This window comes from Musa acuminata, chromosome BXJ2-7, assembly GCF_036884655.1.
Source record: "Musa acuminata AAA Group cultivar baxijiao chromosome BXJ2-7, Cavendish_Baxijiao_AAA, whole genome shotgun sequence".
Lineage (NCBI taxonomy): Eukaryota > Viridiplantae > Streptophyta > Magnoliopsida > Zingiberales > Musaceae > Musa > Musa acuminata.
In genome coordinates this window covers 35,333,169-35,356,596 of record NC_088344.1, presented here as the reverse complement: position 1 = coordinate 35,356,596, position 23,428 = coordinate 35,333,169, and the positions used below count along the sequence as shown (strand labels likewise).

General features: G+C 42.7%; 4 protein-coding genes across 4 annotated transcripts; 3 read left to right on the top strand and 1 right to left on the bottom strand.

Moving 5' to 3' along the window:
- Positions 1 to 2,469: 2,469 nt before the first annotated feature.
- Positions 2,470 to 8,161, top strand: LOC135617837 (formin-like protein 1). The gene is made up of 4 exons (XM_065118506.1): positions 2,470 to 4,399; positions 4,476 to 4,675; positions 6,171 to 6,415; positions 7,060 to 8,161. Exons 1-4 carry the CDS (start codon positions 2,880 to 2,882, stop codon positions 7,876 to 7,878), a joined length of 2,784 nt encoding a protein of 927 aa, XP_064974578.1. The 5' UTR covers positions 2,470 to 2,879; the 3' UTR covers positions 7,879 to 8,161.
- A 372-nt stretch (positions 8,162 to 8,533) lies between these two features.
- Positions 8,534 to 12,519, top strand: LOC103992662 (crocetin glucosyltransferase 2). Its single transcript, XM_009412457.3, has 2 exons — positions 8,534 to 9,277; positions 11,630 to 12,519. Exons 1-2 carry the CDS (start codon positions 8,573 to 8,575, stop codon positions 12,389 to 12,391), a joined length of 1,467 nt encoding a protein of 488 aa, XP_009410732.2. The 5' UTR covers positions 8,534 to 8,572; the 3' UTR covers positions 12,392 to 12,519.
- A 4,282-nt stretch (positions 12,520 to 16,801) lies between these two features.
- Positions 16,802 to 20,795, top strand: LOC135617836 (ankyrin repeat-containing protein At5g02620-like). The gene is made up of 4 exons (XM_065118504.1): positions 16,802 to 17,339; positions 17,429 to 17,939; positions 18,858 to 19,267; positions 19,719 to 20,795. The coding sequence occupies exons 2-4, from the start codon at positions 17,495 to 17,497 to the stop codon at positions 20,580 to 20,582; spliced, it is 1,719 nt and encodes a 572-aa protein (XP_064974576.1). The 5' UTR covers positions 16,802 to 17,339; positions 17,429 to 17,494; the 3' UTR covers positions 20,583 to 20,795.
- Positions 20,796 to 21,725: 930 nt separating this feature from the next.
- LOC103993003 (protein ASYMMETRIC LEAVES 2-like) lies at positions 21,726 to 23,372 on the bottom strand. The gene is made up of 3 exons (XM_009412934.3): positions 23,349 to 23,372; positions 22,408 to 23,101; positions 21,726 to 22,129 (listed from the first exon to the last, which is right to left on the bottom strand). Exons 2-3 carry the CDS (start codon positions 23,073 to 23,075, stop codon positions 22,111 to 22,113), a joined length of 687 nt encoding a protein of 228 aa, XP_009411209.3. The 5' UTR covers positions 23,076 to 23,101; positions 23,349 to 23,372; the 3' UTR covers positions 21,726 to 22,110.
- Between the last annotated feature and the right edge of the window lie 56 nt (positions 23,373 to 23,428).

Below are 23,428 nucleotides of genomic sequence, written 5' to 3'. Positions count from 1 at the left end.
AGAGATGACATCATTGTCTCGACCTCCTGATACAGTCGGCTTCAACACTTCTACCTACCAACCAAGAGACACCCTCGCAGAAGACGATGTCTCGACCTTCGATCCAGCTAGCTCCAACATTTCTTCCAATCAATCGAGAACTCTCGATATCGACCCTTAGACCAAATCGTATTGAATCCTCGGCCACAGCACCATCAGTTCACCAACATTCATCACCAGCAGCAGCAACTCCAAAACAAATGGATCCACACATAATCAGATCAAGGTTGGACTGCAAAACTAATGATGAAGGACTTTGTTGTTCTCCTCCAAGAAAGAAAGAGGAGGAAAAAGGAAGAGCAGTTCCTTTGTACTGTTGTCATAATCCACATGTCACAGTGCTGCAATTACTGTACACTGCCCATTAGAAAAAGTTGCCATTTATTCATAGTTTGTGAGCATCAATGCATCTGAAGAGATTTGTTTCCTTGCAGATGCTTCATGCTCAGTGGCCCAGAAATCTTATTCTTGTGATCCTGCAAAAAAGGATGTGATAAAAGACCAAAGGTAGCAGATCACAGAAAAAGTGATCTCCTTTAGCCTTTGTGTCGGCCATAAGAATCCTTCTACTCTTTGGAGAACAAGCAAAGTTCTGTGAGCAGCACTTAGAACTTAAATACATTGTTAAGGTTGATGATGAGTACCAAACTCTTTGCTCTTTGCTCCTGTGCAAACCCTCATTTCATGTCATGACAGTGAAGTGCTCAGTGGTTGGAAGACTGCATCTGCATGCTCAGTTGTTGTTTGTATGGAACCATTAATAAGAAAACCTGAACAAACTGTCCATGTGGAATGTTCTCAACACTGTTTGTGTTTCTGCAATAGTTTATACTCTCTGAAGCATGAATGCATTGCTCCTCTTCCTCCTCCTCCTCCTCCTTGCCTCCAATAGTTATTACTGAGTCAGCTTATGTTGTCTGTCAGTTCCTTTTTCTATCATTCAGAGTGACTCATTCTTGACATTTGTTATATATACACCCCATGTGTGTGTGTTCTCAAGGATCCTCAATGATTTAGGTCCACCAAGCTGAAGTATCTGTCAGGGAACAAGTAAGGTTGTGAGTAGTATAAAGTGGAATGGATTTATCTTAATCATGTTGACAACTGCATGGGCATCATTCTGACGAGTACATACAGCTTAATGACAGATCATATAACAAGATGATATTGCATTGGAAATTGCTTGAAGTGCAAAAAGACTAAATAGAAGATGAACAGTTCAAAGTCCAATCTGAAATTTGCTTTGTATTGCAGCAGATTGACAACAATCTTACTAATCTTATGTGCCATCAAAGCTAGGAAACAATTTAGATGGGAAAAAATGCATGGGGTTCACGAGTAGGGGTACAAATTTGATCTAATAGCAGACAAAAATACCTGACCTAATAGCATCTGTGTTCTGGAAGGATGCATCATATATAACCAAGTATGTTAATAGATTAAACAAAGGACAGCCATTTTCAAATGCATTTTCCAGAAGAACAGCTATGAGTGGTGATGATAATGTTTTCAGGGTGTCGGCAATGGTCTACACTCAGGTCAAACTTTGCTACTATTTAGTATTCTCATGCATGATGGATGGCACATGAAATCTGTAATCAGAGTCAAGTCTTTTGCTACAAGTGATATCATCTTCTTAAAAGAGCTTAAGAGTCTCTATGCATGGCATGAAGAACTTTATCAATCTTCTTAAAATTCTACTATGTTGTGGAGCAGATGGGATCCTCTTTATATATGAAACTGCAATTATTTGTGGGCAATTATACATTTCCTTGAATCCTCCATTGATTGTGTTCTTTGTGACAGGGATTTGCTACCAACCTGAAACCTACAAAGAAACCCCCAACTGAACCTTTATAGAGGTGTCAGTGTCATTTGAGGTCTACTTGATTGGCTCATCTCACCAATCAGGTGATGTGCTACAACAGATTATTGAGACTAAATTGTGGATTGTTCTCATAGCTTAAACCACAAAGAAGTCATGCAAAGTAAAGACTAATTACCATGAGAATATGTATATGTAACAGGTTGGTGACATGCATTGCATCAACCTATCAAGAAGAGAGTTCTATGAAAGCTCTTTGTGGAAGATTTAAGTGGATATCTAAGTGTTCCTATGATGTGTTGATCAAGTGGAGTTGTTACAAGGTTGGATGCAATGGTATGCATAAAGAGGATGTGATGGATGATGAGGCTCTATTTGGCTTGTTATAAATGACAGCATTTGAACATGGTTTAAGAGAGAGTTGCATTAGAAAAGATGGAGGAGATGACCATGGCAGACCACATGAATTATGCACAGAGACAGAGAGAGATTCGACCACCTCAGTCTTGCCTCTCTCTCTCTCTCTCTCTCTCTCTGCAGCTGTGACTTCTCACCTACAATTGTAAGGCATTTAACTTTTCCTATGTGAAAAGCATGGCAATATGCAAGCCAACTATGGTTTGTCTGTGTGTGTTGTTTCTGCATCATCTGAACCAGACATTCTAAGCTTTTCCACTCTTCTCCCCTTCTCAGAGTCCAGCCGGGCTTTCTACACCACTCTTCCATCTCCATTGCTGCTGCTGCTGCAGCAGCTAATTTTATTCCTTGTCCATTTCCTCTCTCTCTCTCTACCTATCTCTCTTGACTGAGCTTCTCATCTTCTTCTTCTCTTCTCTTTCTGTCTTCTTTCACACACACCTGTCACTCGTTTTTGCTCTCTACTGTAAACAAAGACATTGCATTTGAGGCAAAAGTCATACACAAAGCACTCCTCCTGTCTTCTTACTTCCCACGATTCTTCCTTGCTTTTGCTTCACTTCTTCTTCCTTCTCTTTCTCCCAATTCTCTCACCACAATGCCATCAGTGCCATCCACTTCATCATCAGCAACGCCAGCAGCAACATCACCGCCCGTTCCCATGCACAGCAGAAGAGCACTCCACGTTCCTTTTTTCCCGCTTCCTTCCACTCCTCCGGCGGAGTCACCTTCCGGCTTCCCAAAATACCCCTCCTCGGCCACCCCCTTCTTCCCGTTCTACCCCTCCACCCCGCCCCCGCCGCCGCCGCCACCCACGCCCGCCTCCGGGCATCCCACCTTCCCCGCCAACATATCCTCCCTCACCTTTCCAGGCTCCCGCTCCGCCCCTCCCCCCCGCCATAGCTCTGCGGTCGTCGCCGCCGTCCTCCTCCCCCTCCTCGCCCTTGGTCTCCTTGCCGCCGCCGCCGTGCTCTTCCTTCGCCGACGTCGCCGGCGTCTTCTCCGCGGGCATTACTCCGACAAGGACGACGCCCGCTCCGACTCCGACCGCCTCTTCCCCGCCGACTCCGCCGCTTCCGACGGCGGCGACCCCAAGCTGTCCCCTTCCGCAGCTGCGTCATCCGAATTCCTCTACCCCGGGACCCTCGTTGACGCCCGCCGCGGCGTCTACGGCGAAGATGGTGGCCACCTCGCTGCGGACCCGTTAAGCGGATCGCTCGACCCGAAGCTGGGGTCGCCGGAGCTCCTGCCGCTCCCCCCGCTGCCGCGTCAGTTCCGGCATGGGCATGAAAAAGGGGAGATGGGGGGCTCGTCGTCGGAGGAGTTCTATTCGCCGCGGTTGTCGTCGACGGAGAAGGGAAGCTCTGGAAGGCTGGCGGGCGAGCGGTTGTCGAGCTCCCGGCGGACGTATCCGGCGGCAGTAGAAAAATGTGGGTCTCGGAATTCGACGCTGAGCACGCCGTCGTACCCGTCGTCGATCGTGGCCTCATCCCCTCCGTCATCGCCGGTGGCTTCATCGTGTCGCGCCGGATCCAGCCCCGGCCATTCGAGCGGCAGATCTTTGAAGTCCAGATCTGAAAGGAGTCGGGCGGAAAGTCTTGTATTCGCGTCTCCACCACCGCCTCCACCACCTCCCCCGCCGCCTCCCCTTCGGCCTCTAACACCGTCACCTCCTAAGCGGAAACCCCCGTCGCCTTCGCCACCTTCTTCCCCGGCGCAGAAAGAATCTGAAAGAAAGGTGGAAATTTCTGATCTGGCGGGACAAAGTCTGAGGCCGTCCATGACAGCTGGGCACTTCTCTGGCAATCCATTTGTTGTCAGCAAGCAGCCAGGAATACCACAGAGACAGCCTCCGCCGCCACCGCCTCCACCCCCACCACCACCACCAGTTGGATACTGGGAGAGCCAGGTTCGAAAGCCACAGGGAAAACACCTACCAGTTGGAGTGAAGACTTCCTCGGCGGTGGACTACACCACATATCCGAGGGAGAATTCGGATGAAATGGAGAAGACAGAGGATACGCCTCGGCCAAAGTTGAAGCCTTTACACTGGGATAAGGTTCAGGCGAGCTCAAACCGAGCAATGGTGTGGGATCAGTTGAAATCCAGCTCCTTCCAGTGAGATTCTGAACAGAGTTATTCCATGTTCCATCTTTTTCCTTTTCACTGAGTTGTAGAATTGATGAATCTGCAGGGTGAACGAGGAAATGATCGAGACTCTGTTTATTTCCAAGGCAACAAATGCAAAACCTAAGGAGACCACCAAGTGGCAGGTCCTTCCATTGCCGACTCAAGAGAACAAGGTGCTCGATCCAAAGAAGTCGCAAAACATTGCTATTCTACTGAGGGCATTGAATGTGACCAAGGAGGAAGTCTGTGAAGCGCTACTGGAAGGTGAAATATTTAACCTTAATTTAAATTTGGTCTCTACATCTGTTGTTCTTCAGCAGCATATGACTTCTGATGCTAATATTCCCCTTTTTTTTTGCCTGAATTGGTCCTTACTGTGCAAGTATGATTGTCAGCATATGTAGTATTCTATCAAGTTCTTGTTCCTCGTTAGTGTCTCGGCCAATGTTCTCAAGAACGATCCATTCAGATGTCATAGTGTTCACAACTGTACCATATTTGTATTGAGAAAGCATCACTTGTTGATGCCTGTGCATCCCTATTTCAGGAAAAGAACATAAATTTAGTTAACTTTGATTTTGATTAGTTGCAGTAGATGTACATTAAGTATGCTGACAAAGCTGTCCACCATTTCTTAAAAGAGTGAATCAGTGCCTTCTAAAAGAAAAACTACATTTACATTTTAAGTTCTTACATTGATGTAGCATGGATGCCTATTTTTTCCTGTTGTGGTCAATCATATCGACACTTTTAGTGTGTTGCCATTATCAGGCATACTAATTTCTTCAAAGTATCGGATGAAGTAACAGCTTTAAGCAGAAAGATCCATCTTTTGATGCTAAGAGGATCTCACCCAATCATATATAAAGACTAATGAGACAAGAATCTCTGTGTAGAATCCATGACCAAAAGCTCATCTTAATCTGTGATCAAAGAAACTTTTTAGGATAACATCCTTTCATGTCAATAAAAGCCTCAGAATTAATCCGTGGAGCAAGTTTCACTATGTGCTGAAACTCATATAAATAACATCTCTGTGTTCTTAAGAGTAATAAATCATTTTCTGTATGTAGATTTGGCTTGGGCTCAACCATAGGTCATTTTACCGGTCTGTACTAGTGTATCGACTGGCCATTGGTACGGTACATACCAAACCATACCAATATACTAACACATGGTATGATAGAATATACTAATAAACTAATATGTACTGCCTATCGGATCAATACATACCGTTTATACCGCACAGTATGCCATGATACAGCGAACCTTGGGCTCAACCATGCCTATGCAGATACCTTGGTTGCTGAATAGGTAGATACAGAGAGAGATGACAATTAGTTCAACATAAGATAAAGATGTTAAAACCTCCGGTTACAAGTAGTCTTATGATCGAACATAAAATTATGCATGTTTTCCTGTTCTAAATCATTGTTCTCTGAGATACTTGGTGCATTTTATATCTGATGCACTCTTACTTTGGGTGAACTCAATGCAAGCAACTTGAAGATTTGAACCATCCGTGTTTCAACTTTGTTTCCTTTCATTTGGTCATCTAGCAAGAATAAGTGCATTTGTATCCTGATACAAAAGGTCAGAGAATTAACTTTGTCATTAGCATCTTCCTTGGAGTCTTTTTGACCCCATTAATTGGCAACAGCTCTCAATCAGAATTTCAGGGTGTTGTGTGTTGCTTGTTTGTTATCCCATGTTTTAACACCTTTTTCATTTTGTTTATAATCGTAATTGCTGAAAGCAGGTAATGCTGATAGCTTAGGAACTGAACTGCTGGAGACCTTACTAAAGATGGCTCCTAGCAAAGAAGAAGAGCACAAATTGAAAGAATACAAAGATGATTCCCCATTCAAGCTTGGCCCAGCGGAGAAGTTTCTTAAAGCATTGCTGGATGTACCATTTGCATTTAAAAGACTTGACGCAATGCTTTACATTGCCAATTTTGATTCAGAGGTCAATTTTCTTAAGAAGTCCTTTGAAACTCTGGAGGTAAGCTACTAAAATCTCATGGTTGTTTCTTTCCTCCAGTAAAGTAGCTGCTGCTAGATGTTCATATGATACAATTCGTTAACATGATTGATGAAACATGGGATTAAATCTAAGGAAGCTATTATTCCGTATGACATATACTTCCAATAATAAAATCTTGAAACCTATATCTTGTTTGACTCTTTAAATGTCTTTAAGTCCAGGAGTTGCTTGGAAAAATATAACTGAAAATTCCATACAAATCTATGTAGTTTGCTTTGTAGAATAACTAGTAACAAAATATGGCCTGCTTGATTAATAACTAGATCAGTGTTTTGCAACTGAAATATGCATGACTTCCCAGCTTGTATCGCCATTTAGGTTTATTTTCAATGTAAACCGGCTTCCATTTACTTGGAGCTTGTTCTTCACTTCACTGTCTATTTCATCTGCCTGTAACAGAGGAAAAAACTCATTTCTGATCTTTCATTTAGTTTCGTCACACCTGCCATATTATAAATTCCATAAGCACTACATTATTATCGCTTTATAAGCTAACAGCTAAAACAAATATCATAGTTACTGATGCAGAATGTTAATTAACTTCTTGTGTTTTATATAATAAAGTCATCTTCTGGCCTTTTAACTAGATTTGCAATTAGCAGGCTGCCTGTGAAGAGCTGAGGAGCAGCAGGTTGTTCATCAAGCTTCTAGAGGCTGTACTGAAGACTGGGAACCGAATGAATGTCGGTACAAATCGAGGCGATGCACATGCTTTCAAGCTTGACACGTTGCTTAAGCTAGTCGATGTCAAAGGCACTGATGGCAAGACTACACTTCTGCACTTTGTCGTCCAGGAGATTATTAGAGCAGAAGGTTCCCGTCTTTCTGCCACCGATAATTCGGCTGCCAAAACTCAAACCAACACTCTACAAGATGGCCTCGAGTGCAGAAAGCTTGGTCTCCGAGTCGTCGCCGGCTTAGGAGGTGAACTCAGCAATGTTAAGAAGGCAGCTGCAATGGATTCTGACATACTCAGCAGCTACGTCTCTAAGCTCGCTGGAGGGATCGGGAAGATCAATGAGGTGTTGAGATTGAATAAAGCATCTGACTCTAAGGACGACAGCCAGAGATTCCATGACGCCATGGACCGGTTTCTAACGAGGGCAGAGGATGACATTATAAAAGTGCAGGCTCAAGAGAGTGTGGCACTGTCTCTGGTGAAGGAGATAACCGAGTATTTCCATGGTAACTCCGCCAAGGAAGAAGCACATCCCTTCAGGATTTTCATGGTGGTCAGAGATTTTCTGGCCGTGCTTGATCGTGTCTGCAAGGAGGTCGGAAGGATAAACGAACGCACCATCATCAGTTTGGCACAGCAGTTTCCGGTGCCGGTGAACCCAACCCTACCACCTGTGTTCCCGAGGTTTCATGCATTGAGACCAGAAGGCTCTGACGAGGATGAGATCTCATTGTCATCGTAGAGCGATCGACGCCTACAATTTCCACACTCGAGGTGGGAGTTATCAGCTGGAATTCCCCAAGAAATGAAATTAGTTCCAGATCATTCGATATATATTTTTTTGTATTAGTAGAATATTAATGTAATTGCCTTTTTTTGTCTAACTGTTAATTTGCTCCTATATAGACATACACAAAGAAAGTCTAGGTAGTGGAAACTAAGGTTAGCTTCCTCTCACTTGGTTCGGACAAATCTATGTTCACAGATCACTGAATCTATGGGATAAAGGTACAGTTAAGAAATCACATTCTTTTGAGATTGGATGACCAGATCTCTATAATTATCAGATTTGGATGTCTGAAGGTATGGTAGATTATGTTCTTTGAGCCAAAAGCCATATTTTTTTGGGACAAAAATTAATATTCCATATTTGAGACTGACTTGAGAATCAAATCAACTGAGAATTCCATAAACGAACAGAGAACGATAGATGGGACGGAGATATTATTTTCGGGAATGATCGAGTGATGATGAGATCAAATGTGAGGTTGTGGTGTTAAAGCCAACATAGACCACAATCTCCATCATGTTCTATTACGGCAACATACCCTTCGACGGCTAACGCATGGTCAGCATATGTACTACAAGTTACGGGTGCAGCGGTGAGAAGAAGATGACGGAGAGCGAAACGAATCCAAAGGACTGATAGGTCATCCATGACGTCCTCACTGTTGGTATTTAGGCCGTGCACTGCAAGTCGCTCACGCTGCGTCACCTCGTTAATGATGGCTACCTCAGACCTCATCCTCCTGCTTCCGTACCCAAGCCAAGGCCACATCAACCCCATGCTCCAGTTCGGCAAGCGCTGCGCCGCTCACGGCGCCAGCGCCACCCTCGCCACCACCCGCTTCATCCTCAACACCACCCAGCCCCAGCCCGGCCCCGTCCACCTCGCTGCCATCTCCGACGGCTGCGACCGCGCCGGCTACGCCGAGGTCAGCTCCATCCCCGACTACCTAGACCGTCTCGAGCGGGTCGGCTCGGAGACCCTAGAAAGCCTGCTCCGCTCCGAGGCCGCCGCCGGCCGGCCGGTCCGCCTCCTGGTGTTCGACGCCTTCCTCCCCTGGGCGGGCGACGTCGGGCGGCGCCTTGGCCTCGCCACCGCCGCGTTCTTCACGCAGTCGTGCGCTGTCAACGCCCTCTACTTCCACGTCTGGGAGGGGCGGCTCCATGTGCCGGTGCAGGCGGCGGAGCTGGACCTGCCGGGTCTCCCGCGGCTGCGCCCCCGCGACCTGCCGTCCTTCTTGCCGGATCGGGACAGCATCTACCCCGCTTACCTGCAGCTGGTGCTGAATCAGTTCAAGAACCTGGAGAAGGCGGACGAGGTCCTCGTCAACACCTTCTACGAACTAGAACCTCAGGTACTCTCTCTCTCTCTCTCTCTCTCTCTCCTCCCTTTTCTTCTTTCTTGCTGAGATGTTGCACTCGATGTCGTCTTCGTCGGCCAAACATTTGTGCCATCACATCCAAGAATTAAACTTAATTAAAACAGACGAAACGTGAAATATGGAGTCCAAATCACTTTTCACCCGACCCATCCGCACAAGGGTCTAAAAAATATTTCACAAAATATTCAATCGTTAGTAAAATATTTTATGAAATATTTTACCCTTGTAATCATATATAAAAATATATCTTTAACGTAATGAGGAAAGTATTTTTTTTGTTTTTATTACTCATCCGTATTCAAAGACTTGGGTTATTTAAGTTAGCGTTAAAGGAATCGGATTGAGAAATCTCTTATGATCTCGATCTTCATATAAGTTTTGACGTTTTCATCTTGGAGGTATTTCAAATAACTCTATGCATATGGGTTTGGAGCACATCGGTTTGACCAAGAGCGTCAACGATATTTTTTTCTTATCAAAAATAATAAATTACTAGTAAATTAAATAGATTGCATATAAATATAACCTTAATAATTAAATTTTGTAACTCTTATTTATGACCCTTTAAATAGATGAGTTTCATCATAAAAAAATTTTAAAAAAATGTAGAGACTTATTTACAAGAAATAAAAATTTTAGTTTACCTCTTATTTCATCCTTCAAACTTTCATCTCTAACTCTCTATTTTATTTTTTGTTTTCCTTATCAAAGTAATCTCAAACCAAGTCAAAATGACTAATAGCATGCAACTTTAAGTGTCTAGCCTTATAAAAGATAATTATGGAATTTAGAGCATATTGATAAAAGTCTTGTTTAGATCACATGACATATGGGAGGTAGTAGAGAGAAGTTATGAAGAGCCTCAAGATGATGTTATGTTTACGATGAGCCAAGAGTTTCCTCGGAAGAAAGATAAAAAACTCCTCTGCAACGACCTATTGCCTAATCGGTCAGTTGACTCTGCAACTCCGATATCCTTGGCGCAATACCCGCTCTTATTGGCCCGATGCCCGAGTCCACGGTCCAAAGTCTTCTGTCAATACGTTGACCGATCCACCGGTCCGACATACAATCTTCTGATATGTTCCTCCGGCACAACATGATTTTCCTGTTTTAATTGTCTCATCCTGATCGAAGCATCCTACATCACTCAAAACACAAATTAAATCATAAACATATATAAAGTGATTTTATCATCAAAATACAAGATTCAACTAAAAAAAAAATTAGAAAACTTTATATGAATTAATGTAAACAACTAGAGCTTAATAAATTAAAAATATATCTTGATTTCATAAATATATATATATATATATAAAAGAAATTCTTAAAAAATTTAGGATGAAAGATTGTAAACCAATTGGTATATCAATTGAATATGACATCAAACTTTCAAAACAAGATGATGTCTTGTTGGTGATATAATTGATTCAACTTATTTCAAAAACTTAGTAGGAAGCTTAAGATACCTAACTCGCATTGAGATTGAATATTTTATATAAAACTGGATTAGTAAGGATTTATAGATGAACCAAAGTCGACGCACATGAAAACCATTAAAAAAATTTTATGCTAGTATCATAACTCATAGTCTACTATATGTGTTTTCTAATGATTTTTGACTTATTGATTATTTCGATAATGATTCTGATAGAGTTCTAAAAGATCGAAAAAGTATAATTAATTTTCTTTTTTACATGGGCGACATTATTTTCATTTGATATTTGAAGAAATAATCCATTATGACGTTATCTATAATGGAATCAATCGTGTGTATGTCATCTTATATGACTAAGAAAGCTCTTGAACAAAGTTAATTATTGGTAAGATCAAATCAAGAAGAAGAAAGTTTTATTGGACTATATCAAATCCAATGATAAGTTATAGACATTTTTACCTGAAATGTGTAATAAAAATAAATTAAGTTTAAGGAGAGTGTTAAGAGAATTAAACTTAATTAAAAGAAAGGAATTAAATCTCTTTCATGATCACATGGGAAAAACTATTATAATCTTTAGAATATATTAAGAATGAATAAATTACACCATGCTAAAAATTAGATATGTTACATATATTAAAAATATATGAATATAATGCAACTCTGATATATGACCATATAAATATATGAGTTTTATCAAGAGAAAAATAAATAAAAAAAATTAAATATCTCTCTTGTTTCTTCCCTTAATTTCTTTTTAACTCTCTATCACCACCACCAATATGGTAATATGGTGAGGAAGAAAGCACTCCATGGATCTTTGAAGATCTAAAATGTACTGCTGATGATCTCACACTTTGTTGTTTGTCATTGGATGCTGTCCGTAGGAATCGGAGTACTTGAAGGTGGAAAGTGGGGCCAAGACTATCGGCCCCACCGTCCCCTCGAGGCACTTGGACGGCCGCTTACCCTCCGACTCCCACTACGGCTTCCACTTGTTCGAACCCAGCGTGGCCGCCTGCATGAGCTGGCTCGACTCCAAGCCGCCCGCCTCCGTCGTCTACGTCTCCTTCGGCAGCATGGCCGCGATCTGCCAGGAGCAGATGGAGGAACTCGCCCAAGGCCTCTCCGCCACCGGCAAGCACTTTCTGTGGGTGGTGAGATCGTCGGAGACCGACAAATTCCCCCCAGGCTTCGTGGAGGGGTGCCGCGACAGAGGGCTGGTGGTACCCTGGAGCCCGCAGCTGGAGGTCCTGGCGCACCCGGCCACCGGATGCTTCCTGACGCACTGCGGGTGGAACTCGACGGTGGAGGGCCTCGGCCTGGGGGTGCCGATGGTGGCGATGCCGCAGTGGACGGACCAGCCGACGAACGCCATGTACGTGGAGGAGGTGTGGGGGGTGGGCGTGAGGGTGAGGGAGGACGGGGAGGGACTGGTGAGGCGGGTGGAGGTGGAGAGGTGCGTGAGGGAGGTGATGGAAGGCGGCAGGAGCAGCGAGATGCGGAGCAATGCGGCCAGGTGGAGGGCGCTGGCCAAGGCGGCGGTGGGCCAGAACGGGAGCTCCGACAAGAATATCGTGGAACTCATCGCCAAGTACTGCTCCAAAGCAGAGAATGATTGTGTTCATCAGCAGCTGGTGGCTACATGAAGGTTCCTTGCCCTGTTCTTCTCATTGTGTTCATCAGCAGCTGATAAGATACTGCTTCACATGTATCTCTTCATCGTCAACTCTTTATCCTTTTACCAATAAAGAACACGATTTGCATTTGGATGACAGAGCGAAGACCGCTCAAAGAGAAACTAAAACATATCAAGACATGCAGGCATTTCGACAAGCATCTATAGCCAATCGCAATATGCATTGAAGAAGCACTGGAGAGCCACCAAAACAATCAAATCCCGCAAGAACATCGACAACAAGAGTTGCTGAGTCGTGAGATGCTGATTTGGAAGACGAAGACGAAGACGATGCGGTTGGATGTGACCGCGTATTTGGAAGATCCGAAATAAAAATGGTGTTGGATAGGATCCGGTATGACGATCCCAACGTTCATACCTACATTGAGCTGGGATCCCCTCCAATAAATTACTAGATTCATCAAATTAAAACAAATATTTTTTTGGGATTTAATATTTTCATTAGATATTGTATTATCCTTATGAATGCTGCTAACATAAAAATACGGCATTGACAATTTAATACGATTATTTATTATGTAAATTATCTATGTGAAGATTTCAAAAGCCCAAACTTTGGCAAAGTGTATAGAAGCCTACTCGAATTTATGGGCCTTTGATGGAATATTATGTGTGTCTTTTTTGTCAAAATAGATATCATAATCTAATTCAAGCAAGTCAAAAGAGATTTTATATCATAATATCAATATCATAATTTTTATATTTAACTGGCAATCCAAATAATTGTATTGAAAAAGATATCCTTTTCCACATAAAATTGATAGGAAATATGTGTATATATATTTAAGAGAAATTGTCAACATAAAGTCAGCGTGTGTCACGTGTCCCACATGGAATAGATTGGAAAGGGTTGGTCAAAGGGAGGGACAAAACACTGGTCTTTGGGTTTGACCATTAAGGAGATAGCTTCCACTTTTGACTTGGACGTACACATCGATGTGACGCTCCTTTGACTCGAGTTAGGTTTGGACTTCCACGCCCTATACGTACTCGAGCCATATGCTTCACGTTTTCGTGGACGGACACCATTCATTCCATAACCCTAATTATTAGTAACCAATAAAATCAGCAATCAAAATGAAAATTATTATTATTATTATTATCGACAATTGAGATAGAAAAAAACATCTCATTAATAGTTTATATTCTTGTGAATAAATAAGATACTTAATGATTCATTCCTCTTCTCGGAAAGCATATCATCAGCTACAATTATCAATGTCATGTCAGTATTGACCAAAGGAATGGACTAAATGATGATTTAAAGCTAGATTGTCCATTTGTATAGCCTGCCATGACTAACAGGACAAAGCCATTGGAAGGAATCACATTACAACAGTTCAACCGTGGTAGCATTCTTTCTCCTCGGATGTATTGGAATCAAATAATGGAATACGTCTTCATCTGTCTATCTTCTTCGGGTTCATGAGAAGAAGAGCAAAGGAGGGAGGCATATGATGGAGAATTAAGCATCACATTGTGGAAAAGAAGCATTTTACGAGGCTTTGTTATTGTTCCAATTTTTGTCAACCTCTCAACTTTTGTAGGACTTTCATATTCTTGACTTTACGATGGCAAATCGATCTATAAAATTTGTTTCGAGTGTATTCTAGATTATAGTTTTCTATATTTAAAGTTCAAAGATTCATGAATCTATTATCGTGGTTGGTATTAGAGTTGAACGAGCATATTAGGCTTCAATATTGATAATAATAATCATATATGTTTAATCATCCATGCATCATTATCGATTTATCAACTAATAATGTGTATTTTATTTTTAATCCATAATATCATAAATTTAGTTAGAATTGTCTAAGTCCCGAGGTACTCTTACGTTAATTGTCATGACGTCTCGTAAAGAAGAAAGCTTTACAAGTAATTCAACGAACCCCTAGAATGTAAAAAAGAAAAAAATAAAAATAGAAGGTTGAACGAAGAATTATAAATCCGTAAGGAACTACTGGTTGGTGTCGGACGTTAAATACTCTTCACAAGTTCGCACAATAACTATTCATCGAGTATCCGACTTTGAATACTCTTACATCATTAAGCTACGTGCCAAAGTGCAGGACACATTGAGCGTCAAAATATAATAGAATTAACTACTCAGATTGCTTGGTGGAATAGAGAAACGAAGCATGCAATGAACCTTGTGATCTCACCAACCTTTAACCTAATCAATGCATGACATGAATGATTCCTTGTCAGTATCTTGTGCACCTATAAAATATTGTCCCCATTACGTCCACTAACATAAAGCATGCATGTATGTGTCGGTCACATGCATTGTGGTGGAACATAGTGACCCACATAAAATATGGATGTCATCACCCAAACATGAGCATATATATACATACAGTTCAGTGTTTTCCAAGCATTTTATGCATATTTGCTTTTTCTTTCCATCATAGTTGGCAACTTGTTAACAGTATCAATTCATCTATATCTAAAAGCTTAATCCAATAGCTGCAACATGATTTAATCATTTCTATTATCTTTAATGATTTCTCCTACTTCCAACATATAGAGTTCCAAGTATGGAAAATGCTGTACATCATCTAAGAGTTCAATCTTTCAGTTAGATAAAGAAGAGAGTATAATAATGTGGGTAATAATAATGCTTTGCCACATCCTTAAACCTAAAAGGTTAGGTAAACTTTTAGCCATCAAAGCTAAGTGGCATTGGGGACTTTATGATTTATACATTTTTATTTGTTATATATAAAATTATCATTTTTTTTTCTAGGGAAAGAAATTGTGAAAGAAACAGTCAAGCTTTGGAATAGACAAATTAATGGCAGCATTGAAAGAGATGTGAAATCTATATGCTTAAATATTAAGCAAATATGAGAAACGTTTATGACACCACAACTGGTCAAATTTGATTCCTCAGCCTCCTTTTCTCGTTGTAGGTTTCTGCAAGTTAGAACAAGAAAACAAGATGCTCATGGCATCATCAGTTCTACTGGGTCAAAATATTGCGTTTCATGCACGCTGTCGTGGATGATGATGGACTGCAGATTGTGATGGTTGCAAAGCTCTTTAACTGTGAGACAAGAGCTGCAAGCTTTGGCTCCCAAATGCCTCCTCAAGTTGAATAGGTTGGGTGATGGGATTGATGACTCCAAACCATGAGTAGTAATAGATCATGTCATGATCATTGAAATTTATAGATGAGTTGTTGATGGAGATTAGAAGTTTCAACATGATAATACAATAAAAAGAATTAATACCTTTTCTTTATGCTAATGTGTCCAATATAAGATAAAACTTTACAGGTGAGTCAGATATATTATCACTACAACAATGTTTTAAATTAATTTTTATTTTTTTTTAACTTTGAAGTTTTTGATAGGCAAAAATAATAAAGAACAAGTTTCACTTATTTGTTCTAAACCATGTTCTCACTGGTATAATAGTCAAACCCTAGTCCTTCTAGTGAATTGAATGCACAGTTGTTGGAGTATAGGTAAGAACACTTTTTTGTTTCATTTTGCTTTGAATATCATATAATATATATGTATATATATATATATATATATATCATTTAATGCTTGGATGAAAACATAATATACTTTGATAACAAAGTTGTAGGTGAGTCATATGAAAACCATGAGCTCAAATTATATTTTTAGGCTGATTAAACAATCATGTATCAAAGAAGGAAAGAGGCCATTTAGCACCCAATTTGCTTCTATATATAAAATATATATGTCTAATGAAGGAGCTAAACATCTTTCAGTGGCACTAATGGGTTTGGTCTGCCTGCCTCTCCCTCACGTGCCAAACACATGCCTAAAATTCACCACTTTAAGAAATGTGTTGTTATTAGAGAATAGACCCTCTAATTAACATAAAAAGGTTAAGATTTAATATTTATATGACAAGAAATAGTAACAATGAACATGTTTGACCGGTCAAGATGAATGCTTGTAAGCATCTTTATGTTCATAAATGGTAGGGAAAATACGATAATTAGGGGATGATTAAGAAGGGGAAATTGGTCATATCAAGAAGGTAAGAATGTTGACCGGGTGCCCAATTGGGTGGGGTTAAAATAGATTTGGCAATGTGCTAACACTGTGAGGGCCACCCGCATATCGTACCGAGCAACCATGTGCCTTCGTCTTTCCCGCTGCGTGCTTTGGAGTGTTGCGTCCGCAAGGTTCCCACCCACACCCAATCCATCTTCGCACTCCCTGATGTTGACGGCCACGGCCGCCATCGTCTGAACTCTTGTCTATCCACGCACAGGCTCAAATTCCACTTTACCCGAGTGGGGGCACGAACCTCGCGGCCGTCGCGCGTAATTATTAGGCACAAAGCAATCGTTTTGCTCGTTGAACGCAAGGAGCCAAGGATGGATCGGAAGGCATCTCCGTGGTCCCGGAGCTTCTGGAATAAAGCAATGAGAAGTTTTGGATGCCCCACCGCGAGTCTTCCTCGCACCTCCTGCTTCAGCTTTCTGGCTGCTTAGAGGAGGACAGCGTGCTTTTTCTGCTAGAAATCCGGAAAAAGATTGGATTTTTGGCTCCGATTGGGTTGGTTCTACGAATTGCATACATAAAGGTCTCTCCTTGCCCGAAGATGCTCAGCTTAGCTTGTTGAGTGTGTCGGGTGTTTTTGTGGTGGTGGGTGGCTGCTTTCCTGAGATTGGAACTCGCTAGATAAGCGGTGAAGAGGTGCCTTCTTCTGGGGCTTCTCTTCGAAGTCCTGCGTTCGGAAGAAAGGATGCGTTTTTTATCTGGTTTGATCCAAAACAAGAGTTTTTCCCCTTTCTGTGATCGAATGAGGGGTTCCCGGAATCTGTTGCCGTAAAAGACGCCGATTTCAGGTCCTGATTCGGGAAGGTCGAGGAAAATTTTCTGATATCTTTGTATGAGCCGAGTGATCTGGTGAGTTCTTTCCTTGTTCCGACATCTGGATTTCGATTCTTTTTGGAGAAGAATTCTCAATGTCAGTGATGTTGTCGGCCGAGAAATAGAAGAACGAGGAGGGAGGGTCACTTCTTTTTTTCTGGAGAGCGGAATTTATAGCTTGAGCAGGAGAAATGGAGAAACAGCAAGGCTCTCGAATGGGAGCCGCCTTGGAGAAGCTGCAGAGCTTTCGGCTGGGGGTGATGGAGAAGCAGAAGAGCTTTCGGATGGATAAGCAAAGGAGCTTTCGACTGGGAGGCGGACAGCAAAGCTTCAAGGAAAGGAAGAACAAAGAGAGCCCTGGCAAGCGAGGGGATACAGAGCTCCATCTCGCCGCCAGGGCTGGCAACGCGGTGCACATACGCAAGATAGTCTCAGAGTGCAGCAGCGAGAGCGAGTTGAAGGACTTGGTCTGCAAGCAGAACCAGGATGGGGAGACAGCCTTGTATGTTGCTGCAGAAATGGGTCATGTGGCGGCTGTTCCAGAGATACTGAAAGTTTCCGACGTTCAATCGGCAGCCATCAAGGCCCATAACAGCTACGATGCATTCCATATTGCCGCTAAGCAGGGCCACCTCGGTGAGCAGCTTTCGATCACTGCTGAACATGTTTTTTGTTACCGGTGTTGTTGTTCTTATGTAGCCTATTGATTAGAACAGGAATTTAGATGACTACTTTGTGCATTCTTTGATAGGAAAAGTGCGTTTAGATGGTGTTGATTCTTCGCTTCATCATGAATTGTACTTCCAGAGAAGAATTTTGTGCCACCTAAACTCGTGTTGTTTCAGTTAAACTAGATTTCTATGCCTTTCAGCTTCTTGAGATTAGTAGGTCATGGATTAATGATATGTCATGAATTAATGCATAGACTTGTTTGACCAAAAGCATTATTTTTTTTCAGTAAGTAATCACGAGTTTCAAGTTCGATAATTAGGAGGAAGTAGCAATGGAAATGTAGCTTAATATCAGAAGGCTCCTTTATCTTATTTCCAGTGGTCCGCTCGCAGCTGAACAATTAGGTGTGGTTTTGAAGTGATGAAACAGTCAGTATTAGGAGAGATCGAGGGAGACATGAAAAGAATTTATTAGAAATTATAAATAAGGATTCGATGAGTCTTGATTTAACTAAAGACACAGTTTTTCTATGGAGGTCAATGGTGGCAAAAAGATCTATATAGCCAATCCCAAACTTAGTAAGAAGTTAAATTCTTTACTGGGATGTGATCATTCATAAGACTCAGTTAGTCATGGCGTTCATAAGAAATATCGATGAGGAATTCCTTGAAAGAATGGAACAAAAACAGAGAAGGGTTTACTTGTTAATTCATGTCCTGTAAGCAGAACAAAAACTTTTTTTTTTCTCCATCTGATTGATTCATTCATTTGTGTTCGATCTTGTGTTAGATTGCTGGTTAGATCTTGTTCTTCTCTAATGAAATGTCTGGTTCAGTTAACAGAGAACTAATTTGCCTTTGCTTTTTATCTCGGGATATGCAGAAGTGCTGAAGGATCTCTTGCATTCTTTCCCTGCATTGGCTATGACTACAAACTCATTAAATTCTACAGCCTTGGATACTGCTGCAACTCAAGGTCACATCGAAATAGTCAATCTACTGCTAGAAACGGATGCAAGCCTTGCTAAAATTGCAAGGAATAATGGTAAAACTGTTCTACATTCGGCAGCAAGAATGGGCCATGTCGAAGTGGTGAAATCCCTATTAGATCAGGATCCCAGCATTGGTTTAAGGACCGATAAGAAGGGGCAAACAGCATTTCACATGGCTGTGAAGGGCCAAAATGTGGAGATGGTGCTGGAATTGCTGAAACCTGATGTATCAATCATCAATCTGGAAGATAGTAAGGGGAACAGACCATTGCATATTGCTACTAGGAAGGGCAATCCAAAGGCAAGTCAAAATTTCTTAAAAGACAACTTCTTTGCTCTGTCGACTAAACTATAATCTTCTGGTTCAGCAACTTCTATAATTCAAATGCTAGATCTCATTATTTGCCAAATATGAGCTGAATTGTTTCAAATATCCTTTTTGCTCTATCGGAAGTCGCTCTTATAAGTCATGCCTCAAGTCACCTCTCCGACATGAACTTTGGTGTGTGCTGCTTTGTAAAGTTTATCGGTGACTTCCTGTTTGCCATCATTGTATTTGTCATCTGTTGTTTGCAGAATCATCCTAAGAAGCCATATAAGTTGTAGTTTTATCTTCTATTATCCTTTAGCATAAAGTAGCTCCTGCCTGAAGCACATCATGGTTTGGCATAGTCTTTCTTGATCATAGGAATGCATGCATCATCTGTATCGTTCCTGTTGATTGATGTCTTTTCCAACTTTTGGCATTGCAGATTTTGCAGGCTTTGTTATCGGTGGGAGGAATCGATATCAATGCAGTGAATAAAGCAGGAGAAACTGCCCTCAGCATTGCGGAAAAATTTGCAAATGAAGAGATCGCTTCCATTCTAAGAGAATTTGGTGCAGTTGTCGCGAAAGAACCTGCAAATTCGATGACTGCTGCCAAGCAACTGAAGAAAACAGTCAGTGACATAAAACATGATGTTCAATCCCAACTCAAACAAACCCGACAAACAGAAATGAAGGTCCAGAAGATCAAGAAGCGACTTCAGAAGCTCCACATCGGAGGTCTCAACAATGCCATCAATTCCAACACCGTGGTGGCCGTGCTCATAGCCACCGTCGCCTTTGCAGCCATATTCCAATTGCCCGGGCAGTACGTTGACCTCCCTCAGGATGGATATAGCCCCGGACAAGCCTACATCGCAAGGAACGCAGCATTCATCATCTTTTTGGTCTTCGACTCTCTGGCTTTGTTCATCTCGCTGGCGGTGGTGGTAGTCCAGACTTCCTTGATCGTGGTCGAGCAGAAAGCCAAGAGGAGGATGGTTTTTGTGATGAACAAGCTGATGTGGCTGGCTTGCCTCTTCATCTCCGTGTCCTTCATCTCCCTAACATATGTTGTTGTGGGCCGGCACGAGTGGTGGCTTGCATGGGCAACGATGGCCATCGGGACCACCATCATGCTGACCACTTTAGGATCGATGTGCTACTGTGTGATTGTTCACCGGATTGAAGCCAATAACTTGAGGAACATCAGGAGGAACTCCGGGAGCAGGTCACGGTCATGGTCTTTGTCGGTGGTCTCCGACTCCGAGTTACTGAACAGTGAGTACAAGAAGATGTATGCTCTTTAGGAGCCATATGCTGTGCAAAACTTACAGTTGCTGCACTTGAAAGGGCTACATCTCAACAGTGAAGTAGCTCATCTCTAAGCTCAAGACACGAACCATGGTTGGTGAATTGATCTTATGCATGCTCGACTTGTGTATTTTTTGGCCATGTTGCTGTAGAGATGAAGATACACCATTGTTATACTTGATTCTTATGCATGAACTATGTCTCCCCTACGCTGCCATTGTTGTGAGATGGTGATGTTACAGATCATTAGCAGAGTGAGAAATTCTCTTCACTGCACACACGGCCCCGATTTCTCTCTGGTCGTTGTTGGATCGATTGGCTTCGTAAATCTGCTTCACTAGCACTAATCCTACATCAAGTCCACAGAGCATTAGCCAGCCGTGCATGCATTGTCGACATTATTGATGGGGCGCACGGAGACAGAGAGATGAGGTCGAAGACGGACTTATCCATGAATACGGAGGGGGTGGAGGAAGAGAGGAGGAGATGTGAGCAGAGGAACGCATTTAAGGACGGGGCCATCGCCGCTGAGGAACGCCATCATTGCCATTGGCATGTTGCGGTTTTTACTGCGTCTTGAGCCTGCAGAGAACCAGAAAGGGAGAGATGCAATGCTCTCTTCCTTTGTGCTTTGATGGTTTCAATGCTGAATACAAACACACACACACACACACTCTCTCTCTCTCTCTAGCATTTTGAGTTATGTTTGATGGTCCCTTTCATTAATGGCTCACCGAGAAGGCGATTGGCTCTGATGACTTGCATTCTGCAATCCTCTGCAACATGCCTTTTGCCTCCACAACCTCCCATGTTACAACAAATCCAAACTCCTGTGCCTGCGAGAGAGAGAGAGAGAGAGAGAGAGAGAGAGAGAGAGAGAGTTTTGACCATAAATACCAAATGTTTGCACCAATTTCTTGTACAGAATACTGCACTAAGATGGTCAGCTACAAAAGTAGGATCCACTGGTTGCAGTATACAATCAATATCAGAGGCTTTCTACATAAATGTTTTGCAGCTTTGCCAGGCTATATATCTTAACCTTCTGTGGTTCCAACAGCAAATGTCCAGACTCACAAGCCAATGGATTTAGTAGATAAAGGCTGCAGTTTTACATGATGAAATGCAACTAAACACACCTATATCAACATGTAAAGCGGTCCATTTAATTCCTGAAGGAAAAAACATGATAAAGACTAAGATTGATGCCACCAAAGGCTGACAAAAGAGTAGTCTGGCTTCTCTTCTCTCTTTCTTTGCGGAAAGGATGACCATAGAACAACAAGAACTCAAAGCTCAATAGCAAGGCTTGTGAGTTGCTGTAAAGAGTCTACAGGAATGACAGAAACCGGAAGGACTGCTGCATATCAAGCTCCAGGGATTCAAGGACATGATCCCATCCATCGATCCATCGATCGACTTCAGCAAAAGAACAGTGCCAAGACAGAAACAGAAAGCCAGGAACTGGGATTACATTGATCACAAGTCTCTTCTTTGTAGCTTGTTTTCTTCTTCTGCGGTCAGCTACTCTCCAAATCTTAACCTGCAGTCCCATGAAAGAGGAGAGCATTCAGCAACGAAGGCACCACGTACCTGGATGCAGTCACAAGATCTCTCTCTCTCGTATATATATATATATATATATATATATATATATATATATATATATATATATATATATATATGCACACACACAGTATGGAAAGATCACTGCTAGAATAGGTAAAGGCTAGCGAACGAGTTTCTAGTTTTGATGATTTTGTAGCAAATATTGGTGTAGTAATCGAAGCAAGAATGGTGTATACCGAGAAGGAGTCTTACAGAGGCGCAATGGCCGGCCTCTCATCGACGCCGGCCGTGCTTGGCTTTGTGGACTGCCCATTAAGCGGCATGAGACTCGAGGCGGACGCAGTCCAAGCCGCTGCACGCCCTGCGACGTATCCACCACTTGCGCCCAGCTTCGCTACCGAAGTATCTGCGTCGCAGTTCCTCACCACCGTATGTCGATGGTGGTTTGCGTCCCGAGTAGTAACCGGGAGGAAGTGTTCGAGTCCGAACCCTATCCCCGCCGCCCCGATCGGGAGGTTGACATCCGTGAATCTATGCCCGACGGCGGCGGCTGCGGCGGACTGGTACTTGGAGAGCTCGGACATGGCGAAGGCGAGGTCCAGCTGGAGCTGGCGGAGCTGGTGCTGGAGGACGGAGATGACGCCGGCGCAGCCGTAGACGGGGTCGCGGAGACGCATGTCGGCCTCGTAGGCGAGGGAGTTGACGGCGTCCTCGCGCTGGTAGGGGTTCACCTCGTTGAGCAGCTTCGTGACGTTGCTGGCGCCGAACACGCGGTGCACCTGCACGAACTTCTGCGGCTGGTCCGGCGGGAAGTAGGGCGCGAACACGCAGTCCGGCTGACACTTACGCCGCAGGAACTTGCAGGCCGCGCATGGCGAGCTTGCAGTCGACGGTGAAGACGACGCCGCTACTGAAACCATCTCCGATCGATCTCTTCTTCCAAGCTCTAACAAAAGGAAATGAAACGATCGGATCTTTTCAGTACTTTTAGATGCAGCAGAAGACACACATAGAAGCGCAATCAGGGAAGGACAAGACTGCTAGAACGAGCTGCACGACAACACCAAAAGAACTTTTGTGTTCTTTGGTTTCTTCTTCTTCTTCTTTTTCTTCTTCTCTTGTCGACAGATCTTGGATGACTCATGTAATAGTCTGGAAGGAGGAGATCATGCACGCGATGTAACGAAGCATACCTTCCTTTCTCAGATTTGTCTCACGCTGCGGATGCAGAAGGCAGGAGAAGCATGTGGGAACAAAGCAGCAGCAAGATATA

Bases quoted from the DNA above. Each gene is read 5' to 3' on its own strand.
- LOC103993003 (XM_009412934.3), bottom strand. From the start codon at position 23,075: ATGGTTTCAGTAGCGGCGTCGTCTTCACCGTCGACTGCAAGCTCGCCA.
- LOC135617836 (XM_065118504.1), top strand. From the start codon at position 17,495: ATGGAGAAACAGCAAGGCTCTCGAATGGGAGCCGCCTTGGAGAAGCTG. The intron at 17,940-18,857 runs GTGAGCAGCTTT...CGGGATATGCAG, and splicing joins CGCTAAGCAGGGCCACCTCG to AAGTGCTGAAGGATCTCTTG. The intron at 19,268-19,718 runs GCAAGTCAAAAT...TTGGCATTGCAG, and splicing joins CTAGGAAGGGCAATCCAAAG to ATTTTGCAGGCTTTGTTATC.
- LOC135617837 (XM_065118506.1), top strand. From the start codon at position 2,880: ATGCCATCAGTGCCATCCACTTCATCATCAGCAACGCCAGCAGCAACA. The intron at 4,400-4,475 runs GTGAGATTCTGA...ATGAATCTGCAG, and splicing joins TTGAAATCCAGCTCCTTCCA to GGTGAACGAGGAAATGATCG. The intron at 6,416-7,059 runs GTAAGCTACTAA...TGCAATTAGCAG, and splicing joins AGTCCTTTGAAACTCTGGAG to GCTGCCTGTGAAGAGCTGAG.
- LOC103992662 (XM_009412457.3), top strand. From the start codon at position 8,573: ATGACGTCCTCACTGTTGGTATTTAGGCCGTGCACTGCAAGTCGCTCA. The intron at 9,278-11,629 runs GTACTCTCTCTC...TGCTGTCCGTAG, and splicing joins TCTACGAACTAGAACCTCAG to GAATCGGAGTACTTGAAGGT.